The 15,001-nt window shown below is 40.5% G+C and overlaps 1 protein-coding gene across 1 annotated transcript in view; it reads left to right on the top strand.

The window, feature by feature from the left end:
- LOC145401608 (UDP-glycosyltransferase UGT5-like) overlaps nucleotides 1-15,001 on the top strand; it is a 263,991-nt gene that overhangs the window by 214,553 nt on the left and 34,437 nt on the right. Inside the window, exon 7 of the mRNA XM_080273801.1 lies at nucleotides 11,465-11,556. Coding sequence (XP_080129927.1) covers nucleotides 11,465-11,556 — 92 coding nt within the window. The remainder of the gene's footprint in view (nucleotides 1-11,464; nucleotides 11,557-15,001) is intronic.

Below are 15,001 nucleotides of genomic sequence, written 5' to 3'. Positions count from 1 at the left end.
AGTGGAAGAAAACTCTGGCATGTTTTGAATGTCTCTGAATTGGAAAATGTAGGTGCTAGAGCACAATAGAAGCTATGAAAGAAATGCGAAGCTATATAAAGATGGGGAAATGACTAGAGCAGATTCATTCAATTTTCAGTTCAGTTTAAATGTAGTTCAGTGTCAGTTCAGTGCAGTAAAGATTGTTTAGGATTGGTACTTGTGAAAACAGCGAAATGAAGTTGGCAAGCTTTAAATGTAATTGCAGTGAGTGAAGAGTGTAAAGTTCCAGTCCTTGTGAAAACAGTGAAGTGTAGTTGACAAGCATTAACCCCTAAAGTACTAATCTCATCGATCGGACTTTGTGCGCAATTTCTTAAAAGGACGAGCAACACCGATCGTGCAACATCCACAAAAAACTGGCGGCAGCTGGCTCCACCCCAACTGTGATGCAGATGGCTTCTGACCAATCAGAACTAAAGGTTGGACACACTGGAGGGGGAACCCAGGCCCGTACCCAGGCGTTGGGGGGTGTATCCCCCACTTCCCTCTCGCCACGTTCCTCTACCTCACTACCTTGTTGCTACCCTACCTCCCACTGCCCTTACCACCACCACTCCCCCCCCCCTCCTCATGCATCCCCCCCCTCCCATTTGGATCCCCCCATGACTGAGGAGGGTATCTCCCCCCTACTCTCCCTCCATGTTCCTGTACTCCACTGGGGCCCTTCCTTTGTGTCTTGTGGTGGTCTCCTCCCATCCCTCCATCCCTATACTCCCCCTCCTGGCCTTACCACCTCCCACCACCACCCTCAACCCCCCACACCAACCCCCTACCCTCACCCCCACCCCCTAGCACACAGTATCTTTACTTCCCCTGCCTCGAATATTGCGTATTTTTTACGTTTAATGGCGTTCTTGAATCATTACCTGTAATTTATTCGTCTTTGCATACAGATATGCACACCACAGTTATTTTAGCTGTCTTTATTCGAAACCCACTCGAAAAAGAAATTTTATTTTATGCCGACGCATCCAAACATGTTGGACCCTTCAAAACAAAAAGAAACGAAACGAAAACTAGCTAGATTTGACAGCTTGGAGGAGAGGGGAGGAGGGAGGGGAAAGAGGGGAGGGGAGATTAGGCGAGGGGAGAAAAGGGAAGGGAGGAAAGAGGAGGGGAGGGAAGGGAAAGGGAGGGAGGGGACTGGAGGTATGGGGAGGGGAGAGGAGGGGAGAATAATTTTTACTATTTATCTTATTTTTATTAGGGGATTCATGACCATTTTTCCTAGCTAGATTTGACAGGTTGGCTGGGAGGGGAAGGTGAGGGGAAGTTAGGCGAGAGGAGAGGAGGGGAGGATAATTTTTACTATTTATCATATTTATTTGGGGGGGTTTGTCATCATTTTATTTTTTTCTAAGCACATTGCAATGGTTTATAACATCAATACGCACCAAAATAAATTGACTTTGGTGATTTTTGTATGTAATTTTGTGAAGAGAACAGGTGCAAGTGGCGTATTTTCTTTCTCGCCGGGGCTGTGACAGGTAACTATTATCAACTTTGACGGGCCATAGCTCGGTAACTATTGGGTCTAGGACGTTGAGGTATAAGTTTTCAGGTGTGTAACTTGAAGCTCTATAAATCAGACATAAAACTTTTAACCTTTGAGAAAGTCAAAAAATAGGCCTATTTTTGCTTCCTGGCGGGCAGTCGAGGCTGGAGAATTGCGTACCTTAGGGGTTAAGTGTAATTATTTGGGAAATAAAGACAGTGAACTTAACCCTTTCATGCATGGACTCCAATCGAGTCATTAAATACCATCCTGTACAACGCACCATGATGCACATCGTGTCAAAGGAGGACACAAGTTTCCCGCCAATGTGTGTCATATATATATATATATATATATATATATATATATATATATATATGTATGTATGTATTTTACTCGATTCATGTCATGGTGCGCTTTACAGGTTGTTAAACAATCTAACAACTCAAACCACTCATGCATGAGAGGGTTAAGAAGCCAGTGTTTATTTACCACACCTGAGGCAATCATGTTGTTGTACACCGAAAGGCTAACCATGGAAGAACAACTCACTGGGCAATGTCTGTCCCATACCAAACTACTGCAGTTGAATCCTGTGGCAGAGTGGGAATGGGATGTAACAGTAGGGTTAGGAGTATGGATCATTAGAAAAGTGCTGCAGTGAGTCAAACCTTCCACACGGAGGTAGAAGGTGTACATACAAGAGGCCAAGCTAGGCAGGAGGAGGCATGTTTGGCAGCAATCATGAACCTATTACAAGCATAGAACGAACAGAAAGAACTCAAAGAACAATTACAGGCCCAAAGTGAAAAACGGAAAGAGCTCAGGAACGAAATCAAAGAACAATTGCAAACACAGAGTGAACGGCTAGAGGCATAAAGTGAAAAACAGAAAGACCAATATGAACAGCTTGAAGAGGCATTACAGGAGCAACAGAGAGAGTTACAACTGAGGATGCAAGGACACCTACATGATTACATGGGGGATATGAAGAAAGACCACCAACAGTTGAAGGGGGAAGTATACACTGAAATATGGCAGCATAAGTATAAGGTAAGCAATAATATGATGGAGTGCAGACAGCTGTAGACAACTAGCATAAGATTAGTGAGGGAATAGTGGCGTAGTGCAGACAGTATGTAGTTAACCAGTGAGCATCTTGTCAATTATGTGAAGATAATAAGTGAAAAAATTGAGGCTTGTACTGCTGAGCCTCAGGTTAGTGTACGGTGAGTATATGAAATGAATGAGCAGTGTGTCGTGAATCTTGATGGATCCCAAGCATCCAAAAGTAGAATTACAGGGTTGAATAACCAGAATGCAGAAGTGTTAAGCCCTGGAATTAATTATGATGACAAACCAGTGAAGTGCATGGCTATAATGGGGGTCCAGTTAAAATGAAACCTTCGGAATTAAATGGCAAAGTATCTTGGAAAGCTTATCGAGTGCAGTTAGAGTTGCTTGCAGATCAGAATGGTTGGAATGATAGGCAGAAGGCAGTGCAGCTTGCTACAGGCAACAAAGGTGCTGCAATGGAGATTCTTGGCCAAATGCTAGTGGAGGATAGGAACAAGTATCAGTCCTTAGTTGAAGTGCTGGAGTGCAGATATGGGACCATGTACGAGAATGAAGTTTACAGGGCAAGATTCCAGACCTGTGTATGGGCTCAAAGTGAATCCCTTTAGCAGCTTGCTCATGACCTGGAGAGTATGGCACACAGGGTATCCCCTGGAGCAGCACTTAACCTATTGGCTATTCTTCTCAGGAACCAGTTCATCAATGCTCTTGACAATGTGGAGTTGAAAGTGCAATTGAAGCAGGCACAACCCAGAAACATGCTAGCCAGGGCTCTAGAATTTGAATCCTACATCACGTCCGGTACGTCCACTTATCAGGCAGGTCGTATTGCGGGATTCAAGGCAAAAAAGGAGCAGTTTCATGAAGCGGAAAACTGGAAGAAGTTGCTGGTACTGTGAAAAACCAGGACATAGGAAAGAGGACTGTTACTAGTGGAAGAGGGAACAGAAGAAGACCGGAGGAGATTGCTGGTTCTGTGGGCAGCTGGGACACAAGAAGGACAATTGTTACAAATGGAAGGAGCAAGAACAGCACTGCAAGGAAATCTACATTTGTAACAAAAGGATGTTAGACATGTAGTGAGGTGGGACACTTTAGAGTGTCCAAAGCAATAAAATGGGAATAAGAAGAAGGCTGCAATGGACCAGAAAGAAGTGGAAAACTCGTGGAGGCTGTTGTTAAGGGGCAACTGCCAGCCAGTTTTTCCCAAGTAGCCCCACCACTGAGAAAATGCAAGAGAACTGCAATCATGAGTGTGCGGGTAGACGGAAGAATAGACAAAAAGAAGTGTTCCCTGGTGATTGATTCAGCCTCAGAGCAGACTTTTGTGAGGCCACAAGAGCTACATTCAGAAAAAGGTAGAAACGTTCAGTCTGCTGTGTTCCGTGCGTGCTGCAGTTTACTAGGGATCAAGAAGAACAGGACGACCCCACTAAGGCCACAATCAGACGAGACGATTGAGAAATTCAACTGGGCCTTGGGAGAAGAACTGGCCAAGTACTGTGTAAAGGGACAAATGGAATGGGACCAGATATTATCGGTCTGCACCCCATGAGTCTACTGCCAACATCCCTGCAAAATTGGTATTGGGCCACGAGTTATGCTTACCTGTTGACTTGTTAATGGGAAGACCACCTGGTGAGGAGCTGCCTACCGATACTTCCAGCTATGCAAAGCATCTTCAGGAAAGGCTGGATGAGGTATGTCATGAAGCGTGAGGAGCCCTTAAGTTTTCAGAAGTGATGAAACACAAATATGATTCCAAGGCAAGTGAGGTGAGCTTCAAGGATGGTGACACATTTTGGTTATACAATCCTCAGCGGATGAAGGGACCATCACTGAAGCTGCAGAGCACGTAGGACGGGCCTTACTCTGTGTATGACCACCTACCAGACGTAACATACTGGATTCGGGGAGGCAGGAAAACTCTTCCAAAGGTGATACATATGAATCGTCAGTGGCAATGTTAGGACTCCATATTATATTTACAAATCATACTAGATAGATAGATAAATAGACAGATAGACAGCTCTATGCGAGCCTGGGAATGGGAAATGATCTTGCAAGTTACACTGAGGAAAAGCTGACGACAGATTAGGAAGTAGCCAGTCAGGAGATGATGCAGTTAGTTTGTCAGCGATACAGCAGGAGAACAAAACCTAGTTGACCATACACACACATACACACATACTCACACACAGGCTTCTAGAACTTTCCAACCACAGTGAACACACGTGACACGACTCCTGTTTCACCAGAATTTAGGAAAGAGAGCTCAGAAGAAGACAGGCCATAGAATCGGCAGGGTGTAGGGAGGAAGGCTTAGCAACTTGGGAGAGAGAGAGAGAGAGTGAGACAGGGAGATAGCTAGCGGGACTCTACTTTATACTTCGCTCTGTGTGAGAGACTTGTTAATATTTCCAAGACAAATAAAAATAGTCCCATACTATTCTTTACCTCTCCTGTCATTGCATGACAAATGGGAAAGAAGATTATCTACTTACAAAGCTACTCAAGTATAACAACCGCTCGTCCACAAGTCTAATATATATAACTTCTCTACAAGTAACTACAAAGTCATTTTATAATATTTGGTAGCAGCGAACGTATACGAACTTCGTCTACGAATCAACAGTGAATTCCTACAAAATATCAAGATTGAAAACAAAAAAATACCTCTCACAACCAACGAACTACAACCATCTACAATCAACTACAAGTAACAACTCTACGAGTCGTCTGTATAATCTTCTACACGCACCTACAAGTAGCTGCAGTCTTCATCCCACAACAAGTAAATTACAAGAGAAAAGGACCGAGAAAACATCGACAAAGAAAAACAACACAAACAAACGAAGAATGAGACACGACTCATAACTCACAACTACCAGACCTCACCCTCCTCTCTCTGCTACATCCACCCAACCTCCACCGCTGACCCAGGAGTGAAGAGGTCAAGACGACGAAGCAAATACCAAGTCCATATTCACAACTCATCTTACTCACTCGTCTTCACTCAAGTTACTCATCGCTACTCATTCACTCACCACAGCTACCAGTGTGAGAAGTCGACGTCATCATGCGTGCTTGCTGAAAAGACGCCACGTCAGTCAACCCACCACCTGCACCATCACTAACACCATTCTCACCACGGTAAAAATTAGTGAGTTACATAGTTACTTCATTTATACAATACACAGTGATAGACAATAAGCTTCTGCACAAACATATAAAACGTGCTGTATAGTTACAGCTTAAATACACATACTTACTTCAGTTATCTGCATAACTCAAACACTAAATAATCACCAACAATAAATATTCTACACTGTATATATTCATTCATTTATTATAACATTTATTTACTACCAACGAGTGTTACCATTTATACCTACATAAAATACGTGTTTCATACATACAGCTATACATTATTACATCTATAAAGTAATAAAGAAAATATACCATCACAGTTACTCAGTGAGCGATTAAGAGAACTGTATTAAACATTTATTAATTAAAGCTACCTAGTGGAAACAGATAAATTAAATTATAAGGAAAACCAGAAAAAAAATGGCCAACACAAATGACGTTAGCAAGAGCGAACATCTTCAACACAATCGTGAAGACAATGATTTCCACACAGTGCTGACACATATATTGGCCACGATAGGTACAAGTGAACAACAAGTCAGTGTATATAGTTAATACTGTATAAAGTGTAAATATTTTTTATATAAAATAACAAAATATGGGGCTATATAATATCATTTTCAGTAATACCTGTGCAATATAAACTAAACTTTAAAAAAGTATCCCAAGGAAATTACCCAGTAATTATGCAACCATGAACAACATAGAAAAAGCGTACACGAGCGAAGAAAAACAAACTATAGAAAATTAATACATACAAAAAAAAAAAAAAAAAAGTAAGAAAGAAAAAAGAGAGAAATAAAGTAAGATCACATAACAAACAAATGAAAATAAGTGTAAGTGTTACTACATATGCCAAAATACCACATAAACTACAAACAAAAAAGCAAATTGTTGTCTCCACAAGCAAGTGGCATGGCACATCATCACTATCATCGACCGCAGCATGACCGGATTCATATGTCAGGACTGCAATTATTACAATTATGTAACGACAAACGATTGCATTATGTTGCACTTGCTACAATTATGTAACTGCAAACGATATGTAACAATTATGTAACTCCATATTATAATTCTATAACGACAAACGATTGCATTATGTTACACTTGCTACAATTATGTAACTACAAACGATATGTAACAATTATGTAACGACAAACGATTGCATTATGTTACACTTGCTACAATTATGTAACTACAAACAATATGTACGATTTATGTAACAGTTGCATTAACAAGATGTAACTTTTATGTAACTTTAACTACAATTATGTAACTGCAAACGATATGTAACAATTATGTAACGACAAACGATTGCACTATGTTACACTTTGCCAATTATGTAACAGTTGCATTAACAAGATGTAACTTTTATGTAACTTTACAATTATAAGGCCAAGACACTTATGTAACAGTTGCATTAACAAAATGTAACTACAATTATAAGGCCAACACAATTATGCATTACCACAATATTTTGTAACAATTCATAAAATGTTACAATTATGTATTACCACAATGCTACTACAATGTTATAAGTCATACAACTATACCACAATTCTGTATTACCAGTATCATCATACAAGTTAGGTGAAATATTAGACATTACTAAAGGGATAACTCAATATGTAATGTGTAACCTAGCAGTATTACCATTGCACAATTATATGCGTATGTCTGTTATACATACACATCTTACAAAATGTTATACAACAGCCATTGCATTTATTCAAATATGTATACAACTTGTTTAAAATGTAATATTACTGGATAATTGCTATTTACTATGAATATTATATGTATACAATATTATAATCAATATTATATACTAATAGATTAGCATATGTCAATGATGATTGCTGTAGGAGGACCTCCAGTGGCGTGTACCGAGCATATGTTAGGACTCCATATTATATTTACAAATCATACTAGATAGATAAATGGACAGATAGACAGCTCTATGCGAGCCTGGGAATGGGAAATGATCATGCAAGTTACACTGAGGAATACCTGACGACAGATTAGGAAGTAGCCAGTCAGGAGATGATGCAGTTAGTTTGTCAGCGATACAGCAGGAGAACAAAGCCTAGTTGACCATACACACACATACACACATACTCACACACAGGCTTCTAGAACTTTCCAACCACAGTGAACACACGTGACACGACTCCTGTTTCACCAGAATTTAGGAAAGAGAGCTCAGAAGAAGAGAGGCCATAGAATCGGCAGGGTGTAGGGAGGAAGGCTTAGCAACTTGGGAGAGAGAGAGAGAGAGAGAGAGAGAGAGAGAGAGAGAGAGAGAGCAAGACAGGGGGTAGCTAGCGGGACTCTACTTAACTTCACTCGTGTGTAAGAGACTGTTAACATTATCAAGACAAATAAAAATAGTCCCATACTATTCTTTATCTATCCTTTGTCATTGCACGACAAATGGGAACCAAGATTATCAACGTACAAACAACTCAAGTATAACAACCGCTCGTCCACAAGTCTAATATATATAACTTCTCTACAAGTAACTACAAAGTCTTTTTAAGACAGCAGTACCATGGGCCAGGACAGTACAACTGGGACGTCTATGAGGAATCGTGCTCACCCCCAGCCAAGGATGTTGAGGAGGACCAAAGAGTTGATGTACAAGAAGATAGTGACAGTTTCCTGAGAAAGGAATTGAATCAGGAAGAGGGCCAACATATACCAGGAGGAGTGGACTGTGTGGAGGAGTAGGAACATCATCAGAAGCTGTATAGGAGAAGACCTGATAAGTTGAAGGATTATTTTGTGTATAATTAGATGTTTAGTTTGGATTAAAGATTATGTTTGTATACAATGTGTAGTTTTTTCGGGACGACAAAAGGATTAGGGAGGGGGTAGTGTTGAGAAGCGGGATTTGTTCATAGGTAGTGCTGGAGTATTCTCGATGATTCTCGTAGTTCGGTTTCATGTCAGAGTTACCAGTTAGCATGCTGTTTGTAAGCGTAGTTATTTTGTAAGTTGTACATTAATTTTTCTGCTCGTTTTCTCTCTTTTTTTTTTTCATGTGATGGTTTGTTAAATTATTTTTTTAAAATCTCAGTTTATATGCTAAATAATCTATTTCTATTGTCACACGCCTCAATCCCTTTCGGGGTGGCCACAAACAAATCGCCTCCACGTCGCCCTGTCCCCCGCCATTTCACTGCCCTGCTCCCAACTCACACCCCCCTTTCTCATATACCTCTCCACCCAATCCCTCCATCTCATCCTCGGCCTCCCCCTCCCTCTCCCCCCTCCACCTCACTCACATAAACTCTCCTCGTCAGTCTTTCACCCTCCATCCTCTTCACATGGCCAAACCACCTCGGTGTATTCCTCCTAATGCATCCTATCATATCCACATCCACACCACAATGTTCCTTTATATCCTCATTTGACAGCCTGTCTCTCCATGTGACTCCACAGGTTCCTCTTAAATTACTCATTTCCACTGCTCTCACCCTTGACTTGTGTCCTTCCAACAACGACCAAGCTTCATTTCCATACGTTAGAGTTGGTATCACAATACTGTCATGTAACTTTCTCAGTTCCATGCTCACTTCCCTGTTTCTTATCACTGCTTTCAAGGAACCAGCAATCTTTCTTCCCTGCTGTACCCTTTCAAGCACTTCACCCTCCAAACCTCCATCCTTACTCATAACACTACCCAAGTACTTAAACGTACTCACATTTTCCAATTCCTCACCGTCCAACCTCACTGTACATTTACTGACTTCACCTCTCTCAAAGACCATCACTTTACTCTTCCCTACATTCACCTTTAGATTCTGTTTCTTACACACTCTCCGAAAATCATCCACCAAGCCTTGTAGCTCCCCTTCGTCTTCACTTAGCAACACAATATCATCTGCAACAACAGTACAGGAAGTTTCCAAGCACTACCGTCTCTCACCAGGGCCACTCCAACATCCACTACCCTACCTTGTACCTCTTTTATTACTCCATCCATGTACAGATTGAACAACCATGGAGACATGACACATCGCTGTTTCAACCCAACCTTCAAAGAGAAGAATTCATTCAGTTCACCATCCACACGCACTGCAGCCTTAGCACCATCATACATACTGTACTCTCCACAGGATTCAACAACTTCCCATCTACTCCATGTATTCTTAATACTTTCCACAATCCTTGTCTATCAACCCTGTCATATGCTTTCTCCAAATCCATGAAAGCCGCTTACAACTTCTTTCCCTTCTCTAGAAACTTTTCTACTAAAGATCTAAGAATGAATATCTGATCTACACAACCTCTTCCCTTCCTAAAGCCTCCCTGTTCTTCTCCAACTAATTTCTCTGTTATTTCTCTAACTCTGTCAATGAGTATCCTACCATACACTTTTCCTGTTGTACTAAGAAGACATATGCCCCTATGATTACCACACACTTCTTTTTCCCCTTTTCCTTTGTACAAGGGAATAATTATACCTGACTTCCAACCCTCTGGGACTGTACCTTCCTCCCAGGCCAACCTGCACATCTTCCACATCCATTTTACTACTATCTCTCCCCCATGCTTCAGCATTTCACCACATACTTCATCAATTTCTGGGGCTTTCCCCAATTTGACTTTCTTCATTGCTTCCACAACTTCTGTCCTACTGATTTCTTCCTGTCTTCTCACCTCCCTCCTTCTCCCAGCCATTCCACAGCCACTTACACTCGCATTACTTCCATCCTCTATGTTCAACAATTCCTTAAACTGTTCTCTCCATCTGCTCACTTTTTCTCCCTTCTCCACTAGTAATCTACCATTTTTATCTTTCACTCCCCTTCTAACTTCAATTCCACCCTGTCTTACTCTCTTCACCTCTTTCTAGAACATTTTCTTACAGTCCCTCCACTTTACACTCAAATTCCTTCCAAATTCCTCATCTACTCTCTTCTTACTCTCTCTTACTAATCTTTTCACCTCTCTCTTCCTTTCTACATATAACTCTTCCTTCCGCCTCTCAACTTCTTCCACGCCCCTATTACTCATCCATTCATTGTATGTTTTCTTCTTTTGTGCCACAGCCTGTCTCACCTCTTCATTCCACCACGCTGTTCCTTGCACCCCCTTCCGTCTTCTCTTCATCCCACACAGAACATCACATGCTGCACATATTTCTTCTGTGAATATCCTCTTATGCAGAGTAACAAAACTCCTGGATATTTTCGATCTCATTTTTTTGTAACTGTAGGTGCTACAGCAAACTAGAAACTTCGAGAGTAATGCAAGGCTATATAAGGATGGGGAAGAAACTAGAGCAGTTTCAGCCAGTTTTCAGTTCAGTTTGAATGCAGTTCAGTGTCAGTTCAGTGCAGTGAAGATTTTATAGCTCTGGTACTTGTGAAAACAGTGAAGTGAAGTTGGCAAGCATGAAGTGTAATTGCAGTTAGTGAAGACTGAATAGCTCTGGTACTTGTGAAAACAGTGAAATGTAGTTGGCAAGCATTAAATGTAATTATTTGGAAAATAAAGACAGTGAACTTCAGAAGCTAGTGTTTCATTACCCCACCTGAGCGGATCTTGTTCTACACCGAAAGGCTGACCATAGGAAGAACAACTCACTGGGCGATGTCCTTCCTTTACTGAACTACTGCTTATGGAGCCTCTGGCAGTGCGGGACGGGGACGTAACACTATGTTTCTGAAAGTTTTTCTGTCTTTTCAGGACTTGGAAGATTGGGTAAAGGGTGCTGGGAAGGATGGCTTTATATTCTTCAGCCTGGGATCAGCAGTGACACCGTCCAGCATGCCAGAGAAGTGAGTCAGAGTCATGTATTCACTAGAAAGTATATAATATAATATATATATGATTTTTTGCCACCTGTAAATTGAAATTGACGCACGCCGCCGAACAGGCCACTGGTGTTTACACAAGGACCCTTCACCCCTTCCTTCCTCCCCCCTCACCAGTTACTGCCTAACTGCCATCATGAGTAGATGCTCATCGCAATGGATGTTGCATGTGCTCGTTTTTGTGAATAAACAGTGAATAAACTGCAATACCTCGCCACTAGACCATATGGGAATTCACAATGTTGTGCAGTGTTAAGAAATGAGAATTTAGAGTGCAAAGAATTAACTGTGGAGTGCAAACTGGCAGTTGAAACTGGCAGTTGAATCTAGAGTGGTGCAGTTAAGAGCAGAATGTGCAGTGTTAAAGATTTATAACTCACAGTGCAAACAATTAAGTGCAGCACAACACTGGCTTACTGTACATGCTTCAAGAGCATATTCACCACTGTCAAACCTTAGAAAAGGCAGCATGCTGTAAGTCCCCTGTACATTGCTAAATATTTTCCATAACTAGTTCTAATTCCTCATTCACTGGTTCCTTTTAATTTATTTCATGCATTATGTCCATTATTGGTTCAATATGGTCATAAATAGGTTTAAATAGGTGCTATGCATGTCCGGTAGGGAGTTATTTAGGTGGCTTTCAAAGTTAGGCTGAGTTATGGTCCTTAAGTACCAGTCCAGCAGGCAGGGGCCCACTTTGCGGGCGGGACCACTTTTTGGACACGTCTTTGATTCTGTCAGATCGGATAGTGGAGGGATAGCTGTATATATAATATCACTATATATATATATATATATATCTATATCTATATATATATATATATATATATATATATATATATTAATGAATGGAGGAAGGAAAAACAAAGGAAAAAATAAGTACATGTGCCTAAAGTCATCCTCCGTTTATAAAATACTTATAACAATTGGATTTAAAATTGAGAGGATTAAACGTATGTGGGAAGCAACTCCCAGGAAGTGAATTCCAGAGACTAGTAGTTCTGGGGATAAATGAATATTTTGATAAGCAGTGGTTCTGCATTGTGGGGGAGAGAGTGTGAGTTCATGGGTGCTCCCAGCTGCCCGAGTATTTCGAGAGAAAATGTGAAGGGGAGGCACAATTGAAGCCAGTTCGTTAGAGCACTTACAGAAAAAATATCGATAAAATAGTGCTAAAGAAGCCACATCTCTACATACTAATAACGGAGGAAGGTCCTGCGTTATGGCAGGATTATTGATTAATCTAGTGGCTTTATTTTGAATTTTGTCCAACTGCCTCAATGCAACCGCTCCACATCCACTCCACAGTGAACAGTATTCGATCTGAGAACGCACATGGTTTTTGTATATTGTGGCCATCTGCTCGTCAGTGAAGAACTCGTGATCTCTGTACATAAGTCCCAGTTTTTTAGAAGCATTTTTAGCAAGAGATTTAACATAAGATGTCCAGCTTAGGTTGGGGTTTAGAGTAACACCTAGGATATCAATTGTAGTGGATATGGGAATACTGACATCATTTAAAATTATGTGAGAATCTGAGGGATTCTTTCTATTGGAGAAAATAATGTATTTAGTTTTCTGAGCATTAAAAGAGACCAGATTTTTTTGTCCCCATTGATTAATTTTAGAAAGGTCCTGGTTCAGAGAAATTGCTGTTTATTTGGGAATTTATAATATCAAATTGTGTAAAGGAAGTACTAAATGTGAAAGAACTATGAAGGGTCGAGTCATCAGCATAAGAATGTATTGGGTTGTGTGTGACAGATAGGAGGTCATTCATATGCATGAGAAAGAGGGTTGGCGCCAAAACTGATCCCTGAGTTACACCAGCTATATATATATATATATATATATATATATATATATATATATATATATATATATATATATATATTGTCAGACGCCATAATCCCGTAAGGGGAGGCCATTTGACTTTGAGTTATTTGTTTATATGGGAAGGGGCACTAACCCTCCACCAACCGACTTGTTGACACTTAGGGAGAACGTATAATTTGGTTATATGGTTACCACGGAGCGTATATATATATATATATATATATATATATATATATATATATATATATATATATATATATATATATATATCATAATCAATCATTTCCTGTGGCACCCTCGGGGATGCATAGGGCCTCGATGAACTCACACCACCACATCCTATCTTGTGCTAACTCCTCAAGATCTCCCCAACACTCATCTCCAGCTTCCCGTCTCATTGTCCTCACCCACGTCTCTTTTGGCCTTCCTCTACCTCTCCTACCAGGTGCCACCCACCCTGGTGTACCTCGTACTATTCCCTGTCTCCTATACACATGTCCTAGCCACTTCCATCGTGAGAATCTAACATATTCATCAATCGGCTGCACTCCCGTTATTTCTCTAATTCTACTATTTGGTATCCTTTCCCACCATTTAACTCCTAATATTCTTCTAAGTGCTTTATTTTCAAACACCAAGAATTTATTTTCCATAGTCACTGTGCTGTACCAAGACTCGTGTCCATAAATTAAGATACTCCTAACCATTACCTTATAAAGTTTGATTTTTTGTATGCACAGAGAAATTGTTATTATTCCAAATATTTTTAAGCATTCCCATTGCCTGATTAGCCTTCTTTAACCTTTCCTCGAATTCAAGGTTCAAAGAACCATCCTTGGCTACATAAGTACCTAAATATTTAAACCTATCAACTTGCTTTACAACCATACCTCCAATTACACATTCCTGCGCATTTTCCATATTCATATTGATTATTTCAGTTTTTCCACAATTAATAACCAAACCCACCTTGCGACCTTCACTCACCAAACAGTCCAACACTCTCTGCATCTCTTCTGGCCCATCACAAATCAAAACTATATCATCTGCATAATCTAAATCCAAAAGTTTCCTGTTCTCTCCCCAAAGTATACCTGCACCGGTTTCTGTTCCAACACGTTTCATAATGTAATCAATGACCAATATAAATAGTAAAGGCGATAGAACACCACCTTGAATTACTCCGGACTTGACTTCAAACGAATCACTCAGACAACCATCAACCATCACTTTACAAAATGTGTCCTCATGCATGTTCATAATGACCCTCACAAACTCCTCTGGTATTCCATAATGTCTCATGATCTTCCCCATAGACTCTCTCGAAACACTATCAAAAGCCTTTTCAAAATCAACAAAACAAAGACTTAACGGTACTCTCATTTCATTAACTTGCTGCATCAAATGCCTAACTATAAAGATCTGATCATTGCAACCACGTCCCTTTCTAAAACCAGCCTGTTCATCCCTCAGAATACCCTCAACCACCGGCTCCAACCTATTTAACAACACTCTACTGAAAACTTTCAAAGCTATCGGTGACAAAGAGATTCCCCTCCAATTACCACAT

This window comes from Coenobita brevimanus, chromosome 56, assembly GCF_032717465.1.
Source record: "Coenobita brevimanus isolate Jiangsu-jjx chromosome 56, ASM3271746v2, whole genome shotgun sequence".
In the NCBI taxonomy this organism is placed as follows: Eukaryota; Metazoa; Arthropoda; class Malacostraca; order Decapoda; family Coenobitidae; genus Coenobita; species Coenobita brevimanus.
The sequence above is the reverse complement of the archived record's forward strand: the minus strand, read 5'-3'. Positions and strand labels throughout refer to the sequence as shown.